General features: G+C 44.9%; 1 protein-coding gene and 1 pseudogene across 3 annotated transcripts in view; one reads left to right on the forward strand and one right to left on the reverse strand.

The window, feature by feature from the left end:
* LOC147031198 (uncharacterized) overlaps positions 1-16,253 on the forward strand; it is a 26,935-nt pseudogene extending 10,682 nt beyond the window's left edge. The window contains exons 5-11 of the transcript XR_015056726.1: positions 204-415; positions 542-632; positions 3,087-3,255; positions 3,293-3,864; positions 3,953-4,063; positions 8,393-8,486; positions 9,787-16,253. The product of XR_015056726.1 is annotated as an uncharacterized LOC147031198 (transcript). The remainder of the gene's footprint in view (positions 1-203; positions 416-541; positions 633-3,086; positions 3,256-3,292; positions 3,865-3,952; positions 4,064-8,392; positions 8,487-9,786) is intronic.
* The window catches only part of NFE2 (nuclear factor, erythroid 2), a 26,807-nt gene continuing 18,235 nt past the window's right edge, over positions 16,145-24,716 (reverse strand). Inside the window, exons 2-4 of one of the 2 annotated variants that reach the window (XM_085876016.1) lie at positions 23,986-24,222; positions 23,018-23,164; positions 16,145-22,291 (exon numbers count right to left, since the gene is read on the reverse strand). In XM_085876016.1, the coding sequence (XP_085732142.1) occupies positions 21,095-22,291; positions 23,018-23,164; positions 23,986-24,222 (1,581 nt within the window). In that variant the 3' untranslated portion in view covers positions 16,145-21,094. The remainder of the gene's footprint in view (positions 22,292-23,017; positions 23,165-23,985; positions 24,223-24,716) is intronic. The other variant, XM_085876015.1, reaches the window with a different exon arrangement.

A 24,716-nucleotide genomic window follows, 5' to 3' on the forward strand; every position in this document is an offset into this window, starting at 1 on the left:
ATACCATTCAGGTTGGACCTTTGTGAGTGTTTGTCCTCATTTCTGTGTCGGGTTTATTTGGGATGACCGTGGAACAGACATGAAGCAGGCGCACGGTTTGATCCCAAACTATTCCATGAAAGAACCGCTAAGCATTTTCCGTTTGATATTTTCTCATGTATGGACATTTACCTGTTTGTACCGTTTCACTCCCTCGTATCAAGGATTCCATGCGGCCTGGCGCTCATCTCTCTGTGAAGAAGATCTTTGTTGGTGGCATCAAGGATGACACGGAGGAAAAATCATTTGCATGAGTACTTCCAGAAGTATGGTTCCATCGAGTCGGTGGAGGTCATGACTCAGAGGGAGACTGGCCAGAAAAGAGGCTTCGCCTTTGTCACGTTTGACGACTATGACCCCGTTGATAAGATAGTCGGTGAGACTGAATGACCGTGCAGCTTCCACACCTGTGATGACATTAATTTGTTGTTCTCTTTCCCCTTCCTCGTTCTAGAGTGATGATGACGTTTGTCTTTCTTTTTGCTCCTGTATTTCTGAATAGTTGAGAAGTTTCACAACATAAATGGACATAACTGTGAGATTCGCAAAGCGTCTTCCCAAGCAGGAGATGCAGAATTACAGCATGCGTGGTGGTGAGTTGTATTTCCTCATAAAGACAGAGGGGGGGATGGGGGTGGGAAGGGGGGGGAGGTTATGACCCTGAATGGAGGATTTATTGTTTATTTTTGTATTTCCTTTTTCGGAGATTGTTACGTCAGTGGAGCGAGTAATTCCGTTCATACGTTAATGTCATCGTGGAGGTGACATCATTAGCCACTTAAGGGGTGCCTTTCCTCTGTCGTATCATCTGTTGTGTCATTTTGTCCACGGATATGCTGTGCGAATGTGTTGGTTGTTCACAGTTGGTCCATGTTGTCTGAGAGATGGATGTAAATGTAGCCGTCACTGTTTGGAGGACAGTACAACACACATACAAACAAGAGGTGGGAGTGGCGGGAAGTCGCAGCCAAAGGTACTCCCGGGGGTTGGGAGGTGTAGGATCAGCACAAGGGCAGTGAGGAATTGAGTTATTGATGTAAAGTGCAACTCCGCCGCTGTGGTGTTGCTCTGGCTTATCACATCGGAGAAGACAATAACTGGTGAGAGGGAGAGAGACTACGGAGTCGGAGATGTCGTGAGGGAGGGAGGATAACGTTAAACGGGTGATGTCCAGTTTGTCGGCAGCGGCTTGGATTGAGAGATGTCAGATGGTGCGGAGGCCTTTGATGTTTGGGAAATTTGGGGAGGAGCTTCTGATAGAATGTAGGGATGTGGAAAGGTGCAAGGAGAGGGTGTGGGGAGGGTGGGCGAAGCCAGGAGAGGGAGTAGTAGGTGCGGGGAGGGAGGAGGGTACAGACATGGAGGGGTTTGACACGATGAATGGACAGAAAGGGGAAATTTTTGTCATGTGCACACAACCTCTGCAAAATGGGCGCCTCAGGAAAATGGATGCCTCAGGGCGGTGATGAGAATGTCTGGTTGAAGGCATTGAGGAAAATATTTCTGTAAGTGAAAGAGAAGGCTGCACATAACGAGTGTTTCAGAGTGAAGAGGTTTTGGGAAATAAGCTTTGTGTTAAAAAGATTAATAAATAAAGGAAGAGATTATGATTAGGATGAAGAACAAATAATGGGTTGTTCCTGTTGGAGTAATAAGCATTGTGTGACATTTTGAAAGCATGTTTTTTTATTTTTTTTAATTTTTTTTTTTGATGTCGTGAAGAGCTTTCAAAGGAAAAACGTTTTATTCAGTAATTTGGGGGTATTGATACGGTTGACCACACCCACCCTGCCACACCCAGGCCGCTGGTCCCACTCTTTCATGCCCAGACCACTATGTCCAACTCCACCCACCCTGCCACTCCCAGGCCGCTGGTCCCACTCTTTCATGCCCAGACCACTATGTCCAACTCCACTCACCCTGCCACACCCAGGCCGCTGGTCCCACTATGTCCAACTCCACCCACCCTGCCACACCCAGGCCGCTGGTCCCACTCTTTCATGCCCAGACCACTATGTCCAACTCCACCCACCCTGCCACACCCAGGCCGCTGGTCCCACTCTTTCATGCCCAGACCACTATGTCCCACTTCACCCACCCTGCCACTCCCAGGCCGCTGGTCCCACTTCACCCACCCTGCCACACCCAGGCCGCTGGTCCCACTATGTCCAACTCCACCCACCCTGCCACACCCAGGCCGCTGGTCCCACTCTTTCATGCCCAGACCACTATGTCCAACTCCATTCACCCTGCCACACCCAGGCCGCTGGTCCCACTCTTTACGCCCAGACCACTATGTCCAACCCATTCACCCTGCCACGCCCAGGCCGCTGGTCCCACTCTTTACGCCCAGACCACTATGTCCAACCCATTCACCCTGCCACGCCCAAGCCGCTGGTCCCACCCTGCCACGCCCAGGCCGCTGGTCCCCCAGCTCTCCTGCCCACCATATATGTTTTGCGTCAAATTGGAAAATGGTGTGTTTTTATTCCTCTGCCGAAGTCACCAGTCATGTTTTCAAGTTGGCTGTCTGTCTGTCTGCCTGTCCGTGTTATATTTTCGTCACCGTGATAACTTAGGAATGGCTGAATCGATCCAAGTTAAACTTGGTCCAGGTGTGTATCATGATGCAAAGATGAACTGATTAGATTTTGCAGTCAAGAGGTTAAAGGTCTTGTTCGGTGAAGATTCTGTTGCCCCACTAACTTGTGGACCAGTGATTGGATTTTGACCAAACTTTATACAAATGTCATCGTCTTCTTTGAGATAATAAATCGTGTCTGTCTGTCTGTCTGTCTGTCCCTGAACTTCTCCTTCAGTTTTTTGGGGGCTGGTCCCCTGCCAAACTTTCTTTGCAACATTGCGGTCCCAGCAGGTGTCGAGACATCTCCCTTTATTTGATGAAATTGATTGAAAATCATTTTTCATTTAGAGCTTTATTTAATTGCATTGAAACGTTAATTTGTTTGCCAGGACCAGTCGTGTTATGATCTTCTTTGGATTGCTAATGTGATGTATTTACAAATGCCTTCAACTTTCTTTTTCAGGTGACAATTTTGGTGGAAGAGGAGGATTTAATGATAGAGGAAGTTTTGGAAGGCGTGAAGGTGGTGGGCGAGACTTTGGTAGTCGAGAATTTTGGGGGCGTGACTTTGGCGGGGGTGGGGGCCGCGACTTTGGTGGGGGCCGCGACTTTGGTGGAGGCCGAGACTTTGGTGGGGGCCGAGACTTTGGTGGGGGCCGTGACTTTGGTGGGGGGCCGTGACTTTGGTGGGGGCCGTGACTTTGGTGGGGGCCGTGACTTTGGTGGGGGCTGCGACTTTGGTGGGAGACGGGACTTTGGTGGTGGTGGTGGGCGTGATTTCGGTGGTCGTGACGGTGGGCGTGACGGTGGCCGTGATTTTAGTCGTGACGGTGGCCGTGACTTTGGGGGTAGCGGTGGACGTGATTGTGGTGGAGGCCGTGACTTTGGGGGAGGCAGAGACAACAGCAGTCGGGACAGTCGAGACTTTGGAAGCCGAGATGTAGGGGGTCGTGATTATGGAGGGGGCAGAGATTATGGTAGTCGCGATGGCCGTGACTTTGGAAGTGGTGGGAGCCGTGGCTTTGGGGGCCGAGATGGAGGGAGTCGTGATTTTGTGGGAAACAGAGACTACAGTAGCCGTGACGGAGGTGGTTTTGGAGGGAGTGGTGGAGGATATGGTGGTTCTGGATTTAGTTCTAGTGGTGGTGGTGGTGGCTTCAAGGGGGGGTTTGACAACTTTAGTAGTGGAGGAAGTGGTGGTGGTGGCGGCAGTGGCAGCTTTGGTGGTGGTGCTGGTGGTGGTAAGTAGCGACCACAACCCAACAGTGATTTATTTTTCATCATCGCGACCACTTGTTTCTGCACTGAACATGTGATGTTCCTTTGCAGGAAGTTTTGGAGGTGGTGAATTTGGTAACTACGGAAGCCAACAGAATTCTAATTTTGGTCCAATGAAAAGCAGCAGCAGTGGTGGCAGCAGGAATGGTGGCCCCTATGGCGGTGAGGGGGGTGGTGGGGGTGGTTAGTTTGGATTGTGTTGTTTTTCCTTCTCTGCTATGTTCGCTCTTATTTTCCTTTCACAAACCTTTGAATCACCTCGTGATAACTTGGTAACGGCTATGCCAGTATTTCTTAACTTTTCAGGTGCTTTGTAGTCCCATTGTTTAACTATTTCACACTTTCTGATTACTCGTTTAAAAGTCAAAGCTCATTGATTACTTCAACTCTTTAATCAATAAATGGACTGTCTGTCTTTTTCATTTCCTATCTTCTCTCTTTCACCGCTTTATTCTCTCTCTCTCTCTCAACATATAAACCCGAACCAAACTCATTCGTATAATTACCTCCGTCACCTAAAGTGGACGGCGGTTATGTTTTCACCCCTGTCTGGTTGTCTGACTATCCTTGAGAAGGATATGTCAAGACATTGTGGACGGATTGGTGTGAAACTTTGTGGACAGGTAGGGTGTGTGGCGTGGACGAATCGATTCAATTTCGGTCCGGATCTGAGAATTTTTACATTTTATCAGCGATCCTGCACCTTTGAGGTATGAGATCTCACGATATCTCCAAAAGTTGTGGACGAGTTGTGACAAAACTTGGTGGACAGGTTTTGTAGGTGCCAAGAGCAAGCCAATTTGATTGATTTTGGTTTGGGTCCGGATGCAGATCTGGCCCATGGGTGGGACACAAAACGTTCAGCAAATGCCGTTCCAGTTAACAATGTTTTACAATTCCACCATCGACATTTACTTAAAACTCCGATTCTGTTTGGCTCAATCGCTGCTGCTGTTTGTTTGTCTGTCCGCTCACCTTTAATCGCCTCCAGGTGACAATTTTAAACCCATTTTCACGAAACTTCACCAAATGGGTGGAGTTGGTGGTCTGACAAAATCGTATTTGTTTTTGACGTCAAAAGGTCATCATCGGCCAGAGGTCAACCACTTTTTTTTTAATCTCTAAAATCCTCAGTTTTAATCCGATTGACTTGAAATTTGAAGTTCATTTTCATATCAGGTCATTGAATTCAACCACCTTATTATTTTTGAGGTGAATATAGGCCAAAAGGTCATCACGGGCCACATTTATTAAGTTATTAATTTCCATCCTATTGACTTGAAATTTGAAGAAGATTTTGCATATCAGGTCAGCAAATTAAACCACCTAATTATGTTTGAGGTCACGACAAAACTAAAACTGTTCAGCCTGGCAGAGGTAAGCGCTCGTCCAAGTGTTGTTCCACTTCGTTCTGTGTTGCCAAGTGGCAGTCTAAGTGCCCAACTGTGTCTGCTGACATCCTCCTGCAGTTGGGTTACTTCTTATTAGAAGGTTGGTGGCAGGATTTGCACTCCGGCCACCGTAAAACCTTTCATTCCGCAAAACATTCCTGAAGCATAAAAAAAAATCTGAAAACCCACTCCTGTGCAGTTTCCCCTTGGGCAGCTCACCGAATCGCGTGATTAGGGCAAAGCTTTCGGGACCCCCAATCTTTGAATACAGGAGGGAAACAATGGGGTAACATTCCCGGGTCAGCATGCGGGAGAGTGTGTTGGAGTGGTGCTGAGGTGTCGTCCACCAGACGGTGGTCTCCTTGGGTTAACCTGAGGTTGTCCCTTTTGGTGGGTGCCTGGAATGTTCTATCCCAAAGAGAGGATGATCACCGTCTCTGTTGTCATCTGAGCTGAAGCGTTTGGACATCGGTATTGCAGCTCTCTGAGGTTCGGAGACCGGATTGCAGAGAGATCATGGCGGGTGGTTACACCTACTATTGGTCTGGTCGCTCTGATGGTTACTATGGCCAAGGAGTTGCTGTGACTGTGTCCAATAAGCTGACTCAAATGATAATTGAGAACACCGGTCAACGCGCATATTATGAGGCAAAGGATTCGTCACTCCTTAGGTGTCATTTCCCTGTATATGCTCCGACTGAGGTGAGTGATCTCACCGTGAAGGATGCATTTTGTTCCACGCTCGAGTCTGTGGTTGATCAGTGCCCCAGGTGAGATACTCTTCTAGTCTTGGGGGATTTCAATGCATCGACTGGAACTGATAGGGATGGTTATGAGACATGTGTTGGTCCCCATGGGTCAGAAACTGTGAACCAGAATAGCACTAAGTTCCTTGACTTTGCAAGACGTCATGGACTTATGGTGGCTGGTTCATGGTTTCAGCACCCACGAGCTTATCGCTGGACTTGGTATTCCAACGCTGACAGTGTGGCAAAGGAGATTGATCATGTGCTCGTTGATGGTCGCTGGAGGATGATCCACAACTGCAGGGTCTACCGGAGTGCTCAGTTCCTCAATACTGACCTCTGGCTTGTTGTCGCAACTCTGAAGTTGCACCTTAAATCCAGGAGAATGGTACCATCCCAGCTGAGGCTGGATGTTGGCATCCTCAAGGATGAGAGGGTAGCTGAGGAGTTTGCGAACAAGCTGAGTGGAGATTTGGGCGGGGGGGGGGGTCTGGGTGCTTTGGGAGATCCTGAAGAGTTGTGGAGTGGCAGAGCTGAGCTGTTCAGGGAGCTGAGGCGTAAAACTGTACGTGCACCAAGGGTGGACAAGGAGGCCTATGTGCAAGGAATCTGTGAGGGGACAGAGCATCACCTGTGGTCAAGTGATTCTCGTCCTTGTAGGGGAATGTGCGCAATGCGTTTGTCCAAGCCCATCTCTCTGTGTACTGCAGTTGGAGCAGAGGGTGGTAGGTTCTTGACAGAGGAGTCCGAAGTGAAGGCCCGCTGGGCCGGTTACTTTGAGCGGTTGTACCAGGCTGATCCACCAGCTGTTGAGTTGGACGTCAGGGGTATTACAATAACTGTTGCTGACCCTCCAATCAACTTTGGTCCACCTTCGTTTGTGGAAACAGGCTGCGGTGAACCGGTTGAAATGGGGTAAAGCTCCAGGGATCTGTGGTATCCATGCTGAATTTCTCAAGGATGGTGGGAATGCTGCACTCGTGTCGTTGTGTGTAATTCTGTGCTCTGCCTGGAACACAGGCATCATCCCAACTGACTGGAAGAGGGGCCTTGTTGTCCCTCTCTGGAAAGGGAAGGGTGATCGCCAAAACTGCAACAACTACCGAGGGGTGACGCTGCTCTCTGTGTTTGGCAAGGTCTTTGCTCGGATAATTCTGGATCGGGTTCGCTACCATCTGCTTGAACACCAGCGTCCAGAGCAGTCAGGCTTTACACCAAAGAGGGCAACGATTGACCGTATCCTTGCTCTTCGTGTCCTCACCGAACGCAGACGAGAGTTTCGAGAAACAAAGTCCTTAGCGACGTATACTAGCAATAGTTTCTCAAACTGCAGAAGCAAATATCCAGTTATTTCGATTTTCCCAATAACGTGTGTTATAAAACTTCGTCGTAAGATATCTCGGTCAACTTGTGACGGACCACCATGTAAAATACACCGTTGTGATACTTATTTATGGGCTTTCAAATAAACCCAATAACTCAATATTGAATTTTTGCGACTTCGGACTGGTTTTGTGCTGGAGGGTCACGTGTATATACTTTTATTTTTTTTTCTGTAAATTTTGAGGGTTTTTGTTAAAACGTCAACACCGTATAAATGGACGTTGTTGAAATTTGAACATGTGACCTCGACATTCAAGGGATTCATTTCTGATATTTGCAGCTGATTTTGTGTGGTCAAAGCTGAGAAATGAATTTTCAGTCCTTTAAAGTTGCAAACACAGAAACCGTGTCGTATAACGAGAGGGGCGCTTCGTGCCTCCATAGATTGCCATGTGTTTTTTTGTTTGTTTTTTTTTTTTCTTCATTTAAAGATTTGATTGAAAGCTATTTATTATCAGAACTGCTGCTTTGAATATCACCACGTTTGTCTCGAACCGAAAATGATTTTATGATTGTTTTTTTCATGGCTTTGGGGGAGTGCTTGAAAATCGCTTTTGTACTTCAATACTGCATTATCCTAAGCCACACAGGACTGGAGGAGGGTCCCATTTTAATCCCCCCATCTTTATCTTGGAGCAAGATGCACATTGCTGATGGTCTGAACAGCATTATGCCCTGGGATTTGTTTTTACTATCTGCACACTAGTTCTCCATTTTCTTATTGCTGGTAGATGTGGGGCCGGTCGGTGGCGGTGTTCGCCAGGGGTCAGTCGGGGTCGGTTGTGAGGCCTGTAGGTTGGGCATGGGTAGATGCACAGACTGGTAATAACCAGTAAAGGAAGACCAGTAAGAAATGAACAAAGCCAAAGTGGACAGTGAGTGGTATTTCTTATTCCAGCTGATGGTTTTTTTTTTGTTTTTTTTTGTTTGTTTTTTTTTTTTTTCCATCCATTCATCTTCCTACCTGACAGGTGGATATGGCCAGAGTGGAGATGGCTACGGAAGCTACAGGGGCCGTGGCAAATATTAGTTTAGTGCTGGAGTTTTTTTTCTTTTTACTGCCAGGTAAGCATCGATTTTGATGGGGGGGGGGGAAACGGGTTGGTTTATGATTTCATTGTGGATGGAAGGAGGGGGTAAGAGAGGTAAACTTCCATGATGGTAGAAAAACCTGAGAGGAAGCCAGCTTTTTGAGCTCAGTTTTATTTCAGACACATTACTTTAACTCCACATTTGCAATTGCTCTAGCTGTTGGCAGCATCCCTTAGGAAAACGATGAGCGATCAAGGTCGTTCGTTGTAGATGTTTACGGTGCCCTCCCCTTGGGTGAGAGGACCTAACGAGGATCTGAGGAGTGAAAGGATGGAAAACACAAGGAGGGAAGGGATCTTGAACCCCATGAAGTATGTCAGGATGAAAATGGTATCCCATGTGTGGAAAGCATAACAAATGTTCTGCCCCCTCCATGTTCTGCAGGCATCAAAGGTTAGGAGAGACTGGGCTGAGGTTTTTCCAGGCAAGGCTGCTGTCACCTGATCAAGCTGAGGCAGGAGGCAGAGAAGCTGCTTAGGGTAGTCAGACACTTGTTGTTCTACAGTCTCGCCGAGTCGCTCTGCATTGTGTACCCCGTTGCTTTTCACTCGTCGTTTTAAAGGATATCGCCGAGGCAGTGCTTTTACTGTTTTTGTTACGTATTTGGTAATGCATTTTTCTAGATTGTTATACTACGACTGGTTGTTGTCGTTGCAGTGGTAGTTGTAGTTGTCAGGGAATGAATGCTTCTTCATTGTTTAAAATACCATGCCTTGTATTCCAAAATCCTGTGTCTCAATTGTTTTGGTTATTTTTATTTAACAATAAAAGAAGGATCAGGATGACAAAATACTTTTTTTTTCGTTCTTTGAGGCTGAATCGAAAGCCCAGGTGGGTTGGTGAGTGTGTATGTGTGTGCTTGTGTGGAGAAGTGAAGAGAGGGAGAGTCGGCCTGCTAACGCCGAGGAGAGGCTGCAGGTACCGAGAAAGGACCATATGGCCTGTTTGAAGAAAGCCAGCGCAATCGTGCGGATCCAGCAAGGTGTGAATCCAAGGAAGGATCTTCCACCAGCCTGTGGCTCCACAGCAGTGAGGCAAGGCAGCGGAGTGCGTTGGCACATTGCATTGGAAGGAAGGACAGGACAAAGGCCGCAGTCAGGGACAGGCCGTGGCAGTGAGGGTGTGCAGGAACAGGGGTCCGCGCGCAAAGAGCTGAGATCAGGAGAGCTACTTTTGCAGGAAAGGTGAGCCAGGCTCTGAGGTCGGACTGATTTATGGAAATGCAACGTCCGGTCGTATTGCTAATCTCTTTTTTTTTCTTTTCACTTTGCAGGTGTCACGAAACCGTCGAGGATCCGAGGATCCGTTGGTAAGTTCATGCACGGGTAAGTTCCTGAAGGATGGGCAGTTTGTCAGTTTTATCGGAGTTTTTGGGGTCGTGTTTCAGCTTTTACAAAACGGGGCCCGAGTTTGACCTGAAACTGAGACTTTTATTTTGAAAAACGTTTTCAGTGGATTTCAATCTCTCGTTTTGGACATTTTGTTTCAGAATTTGAATAAAAGTAATTAACCTCCACCATCGAAGATCGGAGGTTACTGTTTTCACCCCTTTCTGTTTGTTTGTTTGTTTGTTAACCTCCGCCATCGAAGATCAGAGGTTAATGTTTTCACCCCTTTCTGTTTGTTTGTTTGTGAACATTATTACGGAAAAACTCCTCGACGTATTTCGACGAAACTTGGTGGGGGGATTAGGTATGGTCCAAGGATCATGCCATTAGATTTTGGACTCGGTCCAAAATCCAATATGGCTGCTTTGGCGGCCATTTTGAAAAAAATATTTGGTTTTTTTTTTTTTTTTGCTTTTCTACATATTTTAAGTGATTTCCACCCCTCCCCCCCAAAAAAAATTGTTAGAGAAAAAAAATTTTTGTAACTTTTTTCAACAAAATTTAGATTTTTATTTATTTTTATTATTTTTTTTTGCATTTCTATATGTTATAAATTATTTCCAACAAAAAAACATGCCAAAATTACAAATTGCAGCTGATTTTGGAACTTCAGGTGGATATACCCTCGTAAAATCAATTTCTGTCTCAAGGAATCTAGTTATTGTTATGAATCTAGTTATGACGAATGAATTGAGTATGTAAAAGGCAAAGTTGCAAACTATAACTCTGTGAGCACTGTTGACATCAAATTGAATGAAAAGGATATCAGGTTCACTTGAGTGACCTAGCAGTATTGGCGGCGGAGGTTTTGCACTCTTCCAAGTGCTCCCCCTCTCGTTTTTTTTTTTTCTGAAATGGAATCTCAAGGAACAGATAAGTGCCTTCAAATCGTTTTGGAATACACACAGTAGTCCAGGAGCCCAGAAGGTTTACTCAAGTGAAAAGCACCAGAACGTTTGACCTCATGGGCTGATGGGGTCATCCACCGACATCACAAAAATGCATTGCTGCCGGGTCTGACCCGTGGCTTTCCCCGAAATCACTCAATTAGTGACGCCATTACCGATAAACCTATTTTGCTCAATATCTGGAAAATATGCATGATAATATAACGAATAAGGTGTCTACACCTATGTTTTCATGGTGAATCATTACACTGACACCCGCATTATTGCTAGAAAATGTATAGTTTACCGTGGAAATGTTTAGTTCACCCACTCAGTTAGCAACGCCATTGCGGAAAAACTTATTTTCATTAATATCTGAAAAACACTGTATGATATCACAAATAAGATGTCTCTACCCATGTTTTTATGGTGAAGTATTACAATGCCAACTCCAGTGCTTGAAAATGTTGAGTTCACCCTGAAAGTTGCCTACTGGAGTCGTACCATCTCTTTCTTTTGTTACAATGTGGCAAATTGCATTGGTGCATTGTGCATTGGTCTCTGTCCATTTTTGTTATTTACAGATCATGGCAAATGACGCCGCCATTTGTATAATTTGCAAAGAAAGAGGAGAAAAGAAACGTGCCCTGAAGTGTTTCAATTCCAGCAACTGGGAAACAGCCAAAAATGTTGCGAGACGGCGAAATGTAATTCAAAGTGACAAGTTTTCGAACAGCTGAGGAGGTAGACGTCCAAGCTGTTACATCCTTTGTGTGCGTGCTGTGTGGCTTCAAAACCTCTGACATTAATGAAGTCAGATACAAGGCGTTCATGCGAACGGGTGGTGGTGACTAAAAGGAGCCCCTTGCCAGAATAAAGAAGATAAACTGTGCCTCTCTTCCCCCTTGCACAAAGACACTTTACTTGGTAATCGTATGAAAAGGGCGCACTATGTGGCAAGAATCTGGAAAAGAGCTGATCAGACAGATCCAACTGGTGGGGCGAGTCCGACAGACTATGGATGGAAGTTGTCTCAAAACTGCTTTGAACCAGACTGGTATCCAGGAAGTTCAGTTCCAGAGTCCCTCACAGGCCCACATGAGGATGTTGGGGATGGCGTGGAAGATAATTCAGTAGATGAGGAAGAGTCAGATAATGCTTGGAGTGAGGACAGTGATGAGAGTGATGAAAGTGATAGAGAAGACTTGTAATGCCAAGGGAACATCAAGTTAATTATGTGAACTGCACATTTGCAAGTTTTCCATATATCGTTGTTCGGTAATGGTGTCGCTTAATGAGCGGGTGGACTACACATTTACATGGTAAACTACACATTTCCCAGTAATAACACAGGTGTCAGGGTAATGATTGACCATAAGAATATCGGTATAGCCACCTTATTTGTGATATCACGCACAGTTTTTTAGATAGTGAGGTTTCGGTAATGGCGTCGCTAATTTAGTGGTAAACTATACATTTTATAGCAATATGCATAGCATCAGGGGAATGATTGACCATGAAAACATGGGTATGGACACCTTATTCGTGATATTATCATGCATAGTTTGCGAGATATTGAGGAAATTAGGTTATTCGGTAATGGCATCACTAATTGAGTGATTTCGGAGGGAAAGCCACGGGTCAGACCCGGCAGCAATGCATTTTTGTGATTTCGGTGGATGACCCCATCAGCCCATGAGGTCAAACGTTCTGACGCTTTTCACTTGAATAAACCTTCTGGGTTCTTGGACTACAAAGATGAGACATTTGAGCCCTGACATAAGCAGATATTACTGAAGATGTTTGAGAGTTTTGTTTGGTTTGATTTTTTTTTTTTTTTTGCCAGTTCTGAAGCGTAGTTTTCTCCCAATAAATAAAGAAACAAGATGACGACGTGCAGAGCACGAGACTTGCAAAGTCCACCCCCTCTCCAAAGGTTTCCATTGATACATCAAATTGTCCATTTCGTTAAGATTGAAATTGACAATCTTCATCAAAGCTCAGGTCACTCGGATGGAAATTGATTATTTTTCAGATTGAAATTGATGGTTTTAGAAGTTTGACCTTTTGACCTCAATAGTAGTTGGTTTCCCAATTCAGTGACGTACGATGCAATTGTTTAATTTTCAGGTTCATAAGATGAAAATTCACTTATAAATTTGACCTCAAGATGACCTTTGACCTCAGTCAATGGGTTTCTCAGTTGAGACGACCTCAACAACTTTGCAAAGTTTCATGAAGATCGGCTTTAAATTGTGACGTGCAGGTGATAGACAGACAGAATAACAAAACCGACTGAGCAATATAGTTGAAAAATCTTCGATTTTGCAAGTAACAAAGAAATATCCAATTAAATTTGCCATGAGGCAGCCATAATTAACTGCCGTTATTCGGGTGAAATGGTTTGATTCCCAGAAGGTTTATCAATTGCTTTGTGAACCTTTGTTAGTTGATGTGTTATGGTAACACTTAGAATACCATAACTTGGTGGATAGGTTGGGTAGGTGACAACGAGCAGAGATTCAAGTTTGGTTCACGTTCGGATCCAGATCCGTTCTGTCGGTGGAATACGAAACTTAAGCTGTTCAGCTGGGCGGAGGAATGCGCTCCACCGAGTGCCGTTCCATTGATCGTGTATTGTGGATGTTGTTGTTTTCTTTTTTTAGGATGTGCTTGGTGCCATTCCCGCGTGGGTCACGCATTGGTAGTTTTTAGACGCGTCATGAGATGTTTAAACTCCATTTGGCTCTCGACCAATGTTGAACAAAAACATGATATATCGAGCAATGAAGAATCGTAAATCTTCTCAAAAACTTCAGTCCAACCATGTTGTTGCAGGAAATAAATGAGATTTCAACATTTTTCCTGTGGATTTTCCAGGTATTATGACGCTGCGCACGCCGAGAGAGAGGCAGGGTGAAGCAATTGAGTCACTTCTGTCTCCAAACGTCAGTTTATTATCGAGGAACAACCAAATTCAAATTGAATGTCGTATTTTGAACGCAAATCGGAAAACGAACCTGTAGTTCAACAGTACTTGGGCTCTGAATTTGTCTTGACCACACATGCGCAGAGAGGAGTGAGGGAAGATTTTTTTTACTCTGCCTTACTGGCAGTCAAGAATTATTTTTTTAATAATTCCAAACAGGAAATGTAGTTTTAAAGTATGTTATAAAGGACACAAACAGGCATGAGAAACTCATGCGATCAATGCGCTTGGAAGGGTGGTGTAAAAGACTCGGTATCAACGGCGGTAAACCTCTGATTTATTTTATTTTATTTTATTTTATTCCTGCAAACTTAACTTTATTTTATTTCAGTTGAATTTTGCGTGTGTGCGTGCGGTCTTTGTCATGAGGGCAGCTTGAAATTCGGTGCCAAGTTTGGGGAAAACTGCGTCAGAATACTTGCCTCAATCACCCTGGCAAAACCCCCCCGCCGCCCCCCAAGTATTTATTGTTATTTCTGTACGAGACAGCTTCGATACTTTTGGCACCACTGATGAAAACAGTTTTACCTCTCACCATCTACCTGATGGAGTCATGTGATGCCCCGCCCCCTCGGGAGCATACTTAACACCGGGAACACCATGCCTGCACATTCCCTGATTAAGATCACTCGCTGGTTGAAAGGTCGGACCCCTGAGTCTTGACTGCCATGCAGCAAGATGCATTGGTTGGACCTTCAGTTATAAATCGTTGTTTCTCTACTTGCTTACTAACTGCAGGAATACCTGAGCTACTTCCTACGTCTGTTTCCATTTCCACTGCTTTCGTAATATCGTGCATTAACCAGAGGACTTTGTTGCAGACACTTCTGGATGTTGTTTTTTCACCTCGTTCATTTCCCTTTTGGCTTCGTGATTGTTTTGCACTTTCAGTCCCGTTAAGTTTGAGAACAAAACAAACCTACCTGCCTTTTGTTTTGTGCCACATCTGTGGAAACGCACCTGTCGTCCAAAATGAACGTCTGATACATGGTGATTGGACGCTTTAAACCACAAAGTGACACCGTGCTTCAGCTGCAGTCAAATTACTTCGGCGTATGGGATTGTCGTTTCCCAAAACCTCTTTTGTTAAAAGGTGCAAGCAATGTGAAGTGAACACTTGTTGAAAGCGGTTCGATAACCTTGTTCCAGCATCCCCACTATGTTCATTGCTGTTCTTTCATCAGATGAACTAAACGACTGAAGGACTGACATTAGCGAGTGGTGATGAAAGGCTGGATATTTTTCCTGTAACAGTACAGCATGTGCGGATGTGCAACTCATAAACCTCCGGCCTTGCACCTTGTTTATGATTTCATACGATGTTTCCATCACTGACACGTTGACTCTTTCAATCCACGTATTACATCCACACTGACTCGTTTTAATCCACGTATTACATCCACACTGACTCGTTTTAATCCACGCATTACATGTACACTGACTCGTTTTAATCCACGTTATTACAAACACACCGACTCGTTTTAATCCACTTATTGCATCCACACTGACTCTTCCACAATCACTTTGTTCTGTTCCCTTTGGCAGGTGTTTTGATGAAGCTATTTTAAACACTTCTGCTTGTTTGTTTTATTGATGAGGAAATATTGCCTCACATTCATTAAAGGTAAAAAATCAAATCTGCATTTATTGCAAGTGTTTATACAGGTCAAAGAAGGCTCTAGTCAATTATAAACATGCCACCTCGATTCCTGTTCCTGTTGTATTGTTTTCCATTTCACAAAACATCCCATTGTTGTGTGAAATAAACTTTACAAGCGGTCTTTATAAGGTATACCAATGGGATATAGAGAGCTCAAACCAAACATTGGTGTGTGTGTGTGTGTGTGCGTGTGCGTGTGCGTGTGCGTGTGCGTGCGTGCGTGCGTGTCCATGTCCATATTCCCAAACCAAGTATACACCGTTCTATATTAAAGTATAACCGTTGACTTGTCTTGCACTGTTGTGAACATCTTGCTCATCAAACCTTTTCAACACCCCCATGTAATTGCAAACTTTTCCAAGTGCATACAAACTGGTAAAAGGTGTGCAAAAGGGCCAGCTTGGTGTCCATCATTATTATTATTATTATAACCGTTCGTTATAATTTCACAACCTTCGATCATCGGCACGGAATTTACTTCCCGAACATCACAATGCATGTATACCAGTTTACCATATACATTCGGGTCGTAATAAAAGGAAATTTTGGGGTCGGAGAGAGTGGGTGGTAATGTAACAGCCCACCGTGTACATCGTATATGTATGTGAAGATGATGCCCCCAGTTGGATATTCTAAACACAGTGCTAATTGGGCAATGTCAAATATTTTCCTTGTGACATCTGTGAATTGTATTTGTGCATTTAAAAAAAGGTGTGTGTGTGTGTGTGTGTGTGTGTGTGTGTGTGTGTGTGTGTGTGTGTGTGTGTGTGTGTGTGTGTGTGTGTGTGTGTGTGTGTGTGTGTGTGTGTGTATAAACTGTTACCCATAAAGTTGGAATAAAAAATTTTCAGACCCAATCTTAATATTTATTTATATTTGAGTGCCTCAATAATCAGATTAGAGCAGGTTAAGATTACATAATGAGTCCCCACTACCTCGGTGAAATTAATTCATGCAAAATTTTGAATTACGTTAAAGGCCTTCTGTTGGGAGCTATAAAAGGCCAGACGTCTGATGTTTTGCTCCAAGTCTGTGTGCAACGAGCCCACGTTTTTAGAGTTGGCTGTTACTTTCACAACAAAAACTGACACAGAGGTTCCCGAGGCTATGCCTCGTCCAACGGCATTGTCAATACGCCGAAGAGTGCTTGCACTCCAACGGGAAGGGTACAAATAAGCCGATGTCGCTTATTTCGTCGGGATATCGCAGAGTGCGGTCTGTAAAACCCTCAGACGTCATCCAGAGGTGGGTCATTTGAGGCCACGAAAATCTCCAGGACAACCACGATTGACTACCAGACGAGATGATCGCCGACTGCTTAATCTGTGCCGTAGAAATGGGAAAATGCCAGTGAGCCGTCTTCGTCGTTTGTGGAGAAGACACTATGGAATCAACGTTTCCCGCCAAACTGTAAATCCGAGATTGCTTCAACATTGTTACCGAGCAAGACGAATGACCAAATGTCCATGCCTAACCGTTCACCACAGAGTTGCTCGACTTCGCTGGGCTAGGGAGCACAGAAGATTACAGCTCGGACACTGGCGACATGTCTTTACAGACGAGCCACTACATCCTTGACCGTAAAGATGGAAGACGGGTTTGTCGATTACGTGGTCAGAACTTCTGAGATGACTATTCAGGAATCGACTCAAGGTGGTAGCGGCTCAGTGATGGTATGGGCTGGTATTCATTATGGAGGAAAAACGTCACTGGTGGTGCTGGATGAAAATGTCAACGCCGTCGTGTACCTGGACATTCTGGAAAACCACTGCCTTCCACACGCAAGAAGGGTTTATCAAAAACAATTTTTGGCTGCAAGATGACAACGCTAGGCCGCACAAAGCCGCTGCAGTGAGAATTTCTTGAGGCAGAGGGGGTGGAGCAGTTACCATGGCCTGCTTTCTCCCCTGATATGAACCCTATCGAGCATAGCATGCCTTAGGCCGAGCCATCAATGACAGGGACAATCTTCCTCAAACTCGACAGGAGTTAGCTCAGGCTCTGACCGATGAGTGGGACACTCTGCCTTTTGACATCTTAAACAACCTTGTGGACAGTATACCGCGATGTCTTGACGCACTAATTCATGCCAGGGGTGGCCATACTCTATATTAGTGACTGATTGACATTTAAAACAGTACTATTGAACATTTCGATGCATGAAACCACCCAAAAATGTGTTTTCTGTAAAACTGACTGAGGTGGAAAAAATTGTCACAAAATCCTAAATTCTGCTGTCCAAATACCCCCTTTTCGTTTCAGGCTCAGGACACAGTTCGTAAACAGTTAATTGTGGACTAAGTTCATGTTGATATATTCGGAAGAGACTGATCAATCAAGTAGTGTGGTGATATACACCCGAGATATGATAAATAACTCGCACTGTCAGAATTATTCCATAAAAAGTGGTAAAAAAAATATTTTATTCCAACTTTATGGGCAACAGTGTATGTATATATACGAGGTGTGTTAAAAAAGTATCCAACCTTAATTTTTCGTGCGTAAACAAATGAAGCTTGGGAGGCGTGGTTTGGTGCACGTATGTCGGCGATCCTAATTTGTATGCTTGAATATTTTCCCGCCTGTAAAAGCTGTCAGTCGCCGACAGACTGCCGATGAGTGAGGAAGTGTAAGTGAGCGCCGTCGGATTTTCGTTTTTGACAAAATGACGGAAAAACTTGAACAACGCTACTGCATCAAATTTTGTGTAAAGCTTGGCGATTCCTAAGTGGAAACGATCCGCAAGATTCAACAGGCCTTCGGGAATGAAGCAATGGGCACCACACAGATAAGAGTGGTCCAACCGCTTCTAAGATGGTCGCACATCAGTGGAAAGTGAAGCATGTTCTGGTGGGCCCTCAACATCCTGAAATGAGATAGTCATTGACCAAGTGAGGACCCTGCTGATGCAGGATCGTCGAATCGCGATCGGAGAACTTGCAGACGAAGCGGGCGTCAGCATTGGATCCGTTCATTCCATTGTGACTGAGGATTTGGGCTTAAGGAGAATCTCAGCGAAGTTCATGCCAAAGCTGCTAACGATCGAGCAGAAGCAACTCCGTTTGGAGATCGCACAGGACATGCTGGAGACTGTGAACAGCGATCCCAACTTCTTCAACACAGTGATCACTGGCGATGAGACCACAGTGATCCATCATTTTGTCAAAAACGAAAATCCAACGGCGCTCACTTACACTTCCTCATGTGTCTTGTCGGCGACTGACAGCTTCTGCAGGCGGGAAAATATTCACGCATACGGATTAGGATCGCCTACATACGTGCACCAAACCACGCCTCCCTCGCTTCATTTGTTTACGCACGAAAAATTAAGGTTGGATACTTTTTGAACACCTTTGTGTGTGTGTGGTGTGTGTGTGTGTGTGTGTGTGTGTGTGTGTGTGTGTGTGTGTGTGTGTGTGTGTGTGTGTGTGTGTGTGTGTGTGTGTGTGTATATATAATATACACACACACACACACGTGTGGTGGCCTATTTGTGTGCTTGGGTAAGATGTTGAAAACCTCACTTGTCTATTTCAAACACAGGTGATGCCCAGGTGTGTTTTGTGTTTTTTAAAATCAGCATCATGTTCTTCCTTGCTGTCTCTCCCGATACATGTTTTACTTTCTCCTGTCAGTCGTGGGTGTTAAAATGGATGGTTCCAGTCTGGCTGTTCACCCATTCCACGACCCTGACCTGTCACATCGATAGCAATCATGATGTGCTTCGTTGAACTTCTCACCAGATAACAAATCGTCACAAACATAATAATGGTTTTTATTCGACAATACGCTGTACTCTTTTCTGTATAATTATTTAATATTAACAGGCATGAGGTTAAATTTATTTTTTTTCATCATTGATGTCCCATGATTAAAAGTTACACTTTGTTATGGAGCATAAGCAGAGTCCAACGCTGCCTTTGTGGATGTGGCAGGAGGGTTGTGTGTGCGTGCACGCGCAAGTTCAATGTGTATTCTCTTGTGAATAATAAAGGTACGTTCCATATCTTCACGTGTTCGTGTCATTCTTTCGCTTCCTCCACTCTCCTGCAGAAATCTTTGGGTTGATTTGAAAACTTGATAATGATTTGTGTTCATGTTTCAAGACTTGAAGAAGCTTCGTGTGGTTTTTCACTCTTATCACAATGATGCAATTCCATGAAGTTTCTCAAGCTCTCAACATTATTGGAATCTTCCACGAGGAAGGCTGAAGCACACCGTCTGATCTCTCTCATATCTGGTGGTCTCCTCCCATTGAACACATGCTCTCTCAACTTTCCTACCCTCCCCAGCATGAATGTGTTCTTCGAAGAACTTCCCTCTGGTTTAAATCCATGCTTACTGTTCGCCTCAACTCTTCTCCTTTTATCTTTGTGGAACTACTTTCTTGAGACTATTCAATCCCACTCCTCCCTCCAGCTGGTGATGCACCACCATCTCAAGTCACCCTTCATCCCCACCGGTGATCCTTTGTTACCCCCACCTTGCTCAACCCTCCTACTTGACAGTTATCATGTTCCCTGCTTTCCTGTCTCTCCACCTCTCTCATTCATTCTTTCCCTCGCATATTGTGTCCGCCTCTGGCTTCACTTTCAACACATGCATTTTCCCTCCATCATTTCACTCTTTCATGAGCTTTGATCGTGCATTTAAAATAGCATTTGTCAATGGGGAAAACTCTTATACTTGTATTAACAAACGGACCAGACACAAATCCAACAATATAATACAGTAACCAAATATAACTTTGTTCCTCTATAATAACAATAAGCCAGTTTGCAGACTACCAGATGCTGATTTGTAAAAGTTTTTGAATTCTTGGATTACGTGATAAAGTTGCTTTTTGGAGTAATTTGAAATGGCTGTTTGTCGAAAAGAAAATAAATTTCACATTTTGATTGTAAGAGACATTCCATTCTGCAATAAATTGGAATAATGGGCATGAACTTTGACTTGGTCATTGTTAATATCAACACTTAACATGTTTTATGCAATATCTAAGCCACAGCGTTCCCACTTTATGACTTCCACTTCCATCCCTCGTTACTACAACCGGAGGATTTTCATTAAAGGCGGGACGTGTGTGCTCTGGATATGTCCGTGGATTTTTTTTCCCTCCCACCTTTAGTGGTGAGGATGTCACGCAGTGAGGACTTCGGTTTCTTAAATCCACACTCGCACTTGGGACAGTTCAAGCATATTCAAACATCTTGTGCAATTCAAAGCAAAGTTATATTTTGAAAAGCTACATTTCTGGATGGTTTGAGCTGTTTTTAAGTGTGCAAAACGTGCACGACCTGTGAAAACAGCAAGAGATCCTTGCCAAGAGCACCTTGGAGTCCATTCGAGGTCGACTGCATCAGCCATCTTACCAGCAGATATTTTGAGCAGCACCCATTGTGGTGGTTGTCCTTCGGAGGCCCTCGGTGGTTTCACCAACCATGATTTGTACGTTTGGGAGCTGGCAGCCATTATTCAAATGACAGCTGCTTGTGCTCTGTACTGTAGTATCACGATCTTTTGTATTCTCCTTTATGCAAGGCAGTGAAAGTGGTAACGGTTATTCATCTCGATTCTCACCTGGTGTTGCAATCATCCCAACTGTTTTAGTTTGCTCGACAGGTCGGACCTAAAACTATTCGAACTTGGTCTGGAGCCTATTCAGTTAGGCCAGAACCTGACGTGACACCAAGAACACCACTCTGTCGGTCATGTGCTCTGGGGAGTATTTTTTCAGGGAAGTATGGGCTGCCGAGCTCGTTGCGTAAGTTCGCAAAGACCCGCTTCCGTAGGTTAGCAAGCGCCGTGCGTGCCATTTGCACAGTTGTGCTCAAGCGTTCCTTTTGATGTTGCAGGCATTCCCGCTGTGTGTGTAAGGCCTCGATCTCGCCCTCGAGCGAGACCAGACTTTGCATCTTTCGTCGGCGACAGCTCCGAGCTGCCAGTTTGTTTTTTCCTCGTCGACGAATGTCTCGCACAAGTGCCAACTGTACGTCGGAAAGTGAGTGCCTCGCCAGTAGTCTGACAAAGCTGTCCACAGGTAGTCCCACGACATCAGACACTGGGAAAGGAATCTTCATGGCATCGGCACGACGTTGGTCACGAGTCAGTCGTGCTGCCGTCTTGCTCGCCTTAGCTGCCATATAAGTTTGTGCATTCCCCTTACTGGTTGATTTATAATCATCCAGCGAGCAGGACGATTCCGAACTGAAGCTTATACTCGTTATTCCCGCATCAGAAGAGTCTTCATCTTCCTCGTAAAGTGAGTTAAGTGGGCTTAGAATTGGAAACGGAATAGAGTCCTTAACGAGATGATCAGGTGGCATTGACGGGTCACAGTTGGCACCATCACTGACAGTTCTCGAATCGGCCGTTTTCATCACGGTCCAGCCTATCCTACTTTCATCACTTCCTTTGGAGGGTTCCAAGTAAGGAATTGCAGAGATTCCGGCAGGAAAAAAGCTCTCTTCCCACGGAATAACATCTTCTTTGTTTTGGCCTTTGTTCTGATGTATTTCCATATCTTCACTGTCCATGGCATTATAAATCAATTTACTCAAAGGATCTTCGGCTTGAAATGAATTTTGACAAATCGTAGTGGAAGTCGTGCGTATTTTTGAGACGGTGTCTGAGTCGAGGAGTTCGTGTTCAGAAGTGCTCTGGTTTCTGTTGAGAGCGTCCAAAGCAGGGCAACTATTATCCATTGCTTCAAACTTGATAGAAACCACATCATTTGTGTCGTTCAGGATGTCATTGCATTTCAATGCTGGGCAGGCTTCCAAGCTGGAGATGTCCACCTCGTTATCGGAACCAACCTGCTGCATTATCAAACAGGCTCCGTCTGCATTCATTCCCTGGAAATACACGGGCACATTAAATGACTATCTGCGTACACCATCGGGATTGTCCTACTGTACAAATATTGGTGTTCAAGTGGACCTTGAAATTGATTTGTTTTTCCAGTTAATAACTTTGGCATTGTTAACAATCCATCTGAGCCTTTTCTGTTCTGAGTGCTGAGATGGAGGAGAGGCCATATTATATTAAACACAAAATTGGAGGGGTTGGGGGTGGAGTCATCATATTTTCCCCCATGTAGACTGTGTTTGGAGTAGGTGGGATTGGTAATCCTAATTTTCCCTATGTAATCTTTCCCCATGTCGACCCTGTGTCTGGAGGGATGGGGTTTGTCATCTTTCTCCTCTGTACACCATTAGTTTGGAGTATGTGGGATTTGTAATACTTTGCCCCTTGTAAACCCAATGTTTGGATGGGGTAAGATTGGTCATCCTTCCTTTTCCCTCTGGAGTTGGTGGGATTTGTAATCCTTCTTTTCCCTCTTTTCGGGGGATGTAAAACATCTTTCCTTTTCTTATTGCATTGTAACCTTACCCTCCCCTCCTTTTCTCTAATTTTGTTTGTGAACCCCCTACCTTCCTCTCCCAAACCCCCTCCATTTTGTGTGCAACATGTTGTTGGCACCTGATCTTGGTTGATAAATAAATGGAATGATTTTGACGAAAGTTAAAGTTCAGCATATTGAGGTCAATTATTACAGGTGAATGTAGTCATCGCCATACCTGCAGCTCATTAAGAGACAGGATTTCCTGCCATTGCTGTTCCAGATCAATATGTGGTTCTGAGGATGTGCAAGTCAAGGTCCTGTCTCGTGATACATCCTTCATCTTGAGCAACTCCAAACAGGGACTGTGCACATCTACAGAGGCCTGCAGAGAAAAAAAAGGCTGAAATTATGGTCTTTCAATTTACCGACTCCCAAATCCTGATCACCGTCCTGAATTGCACGCCGTCGCTCCCTTGGCCGTTTGTGGGGGTGCTTCAGGGAAAATAGAGTGCACTTCCAAAGATTGCATTCAGCCACAACCTGTTACAATGTCCAACAGCCAATTTTGGGAATCTGAAGGAGGAACCAGGAATCTCTTTGTGAAGATGTAAATTGGTTAAAAGATTGTGCGGTCATCTCACCACGTGACTGCTTGGGAACACTTGAGTGATCTGGACTTGGTCAGAATGAACCGCTTTTGTTATTTTTCTCTCAAGTGCTCGACAATGTTGATGTGTGCAAATTAACCTCGTTATTCTGATATGGATTCAAATTTTCCATCGGTGAATGTCCAGGAAGATCTGAGCTTGGGGTTTTACATCTGACCCAATGGTTTAAATTACTGCAACCATCCATATATTAGACACAATGGATTAGGGGAGGGGTCGGAGTTTCCTTTAAGAATTTGACAGAACGATGGGAAGGGGAATGTGTGTGGATACGTTGGGGGGAAGGTGACTGTGTGACCTTGTACTGCACTGTGTAAAAAGAAGGGGGTGGCCCTATGTTGTATAAAAAAGTGACCCACATGAAGAAAAAAGGGTTGGGAGATGACCCTATGACTTGTGTTGGAGATTAAAAAACAAGAGGGTAACTTTTGTATAAAGGAGGGTGGGGGTGGATAGGGTGTCCCGATGTATTGGAGAGGGGACTTTTGATGACTCGTATAAGTGCTCATGATGTTTCTCCTCGACACTGTCTCACCGGTTGCTCAGTCACAGGCTTGAGGGTTGCTGTGAGCAATTCTCCAGTCTCGTGGTCCACCTCGAAGGAAGCTCGCTTTCCTGCCTCCAGCTTTTGATCCTGTAATTCTTCCCACTCGTGTTCACACTGCTCCTCGAGCTCCCATTGCATCTGTTTGGATCGCTCCACCTCATCAAACGCCTCACGTGCCACGCCAAGGTCCACATCCTGCCTCCATAGGATCTCCGACAATTCCATCTGGGAAGGACATTGGGAGTGGGGGGGGGGGGCAGGTGTGATTGAACTTGTGCTCGGATGGAAACGTTAAACGGGTTAAGCAAATAGACAAGGTTCTATTTGATTCCTTATCACAATGGAAAGTTTTGCATTTTTAACACTTTAAAACTTATGCGGAAAAGAAAGAGTGGTAACCCCTCGCATGTTTATATTCTTTAAAACACTGTCGTGTGTGTGTGTGTGTGTGTGTGTGTGTGTGTGTGTGTGTGTGTGTGTGTGTGTGTGTGTGTGTGTGTGTGTGTGTGTGTGTGTGTGTACTTCTGTGTATGAGCACTCGTGGATATCAAGTCTCTCCACTCACTTCTCATTACTGCCCCTGGTGATATCGCCTGGCCTATGAGAGCTGAGGGCCGTGATCTAGACAGTACATTGTGCCATAAAAGAGGGCAGGGAGAGTTCTAACAGGAATGTACCAGAGCTGGAGTCTTAACCAAGTCAGTCTGAATGCAGTGCAG

Source organism: Eptatretus burgeri, chromosome 3 (genome assembly GCF_056783735.1).
Source record: "Eptatretus burgeri isolate ZD-2024b chromosome 3, Ebu_testis_v1, whole genome shotgun sequence".
NCBI lineage: Eukaryota > Metazoa > Chordata > Myxini > Myxiniformes > Myxinidae > Eptatretus > Eptatretus burgeri.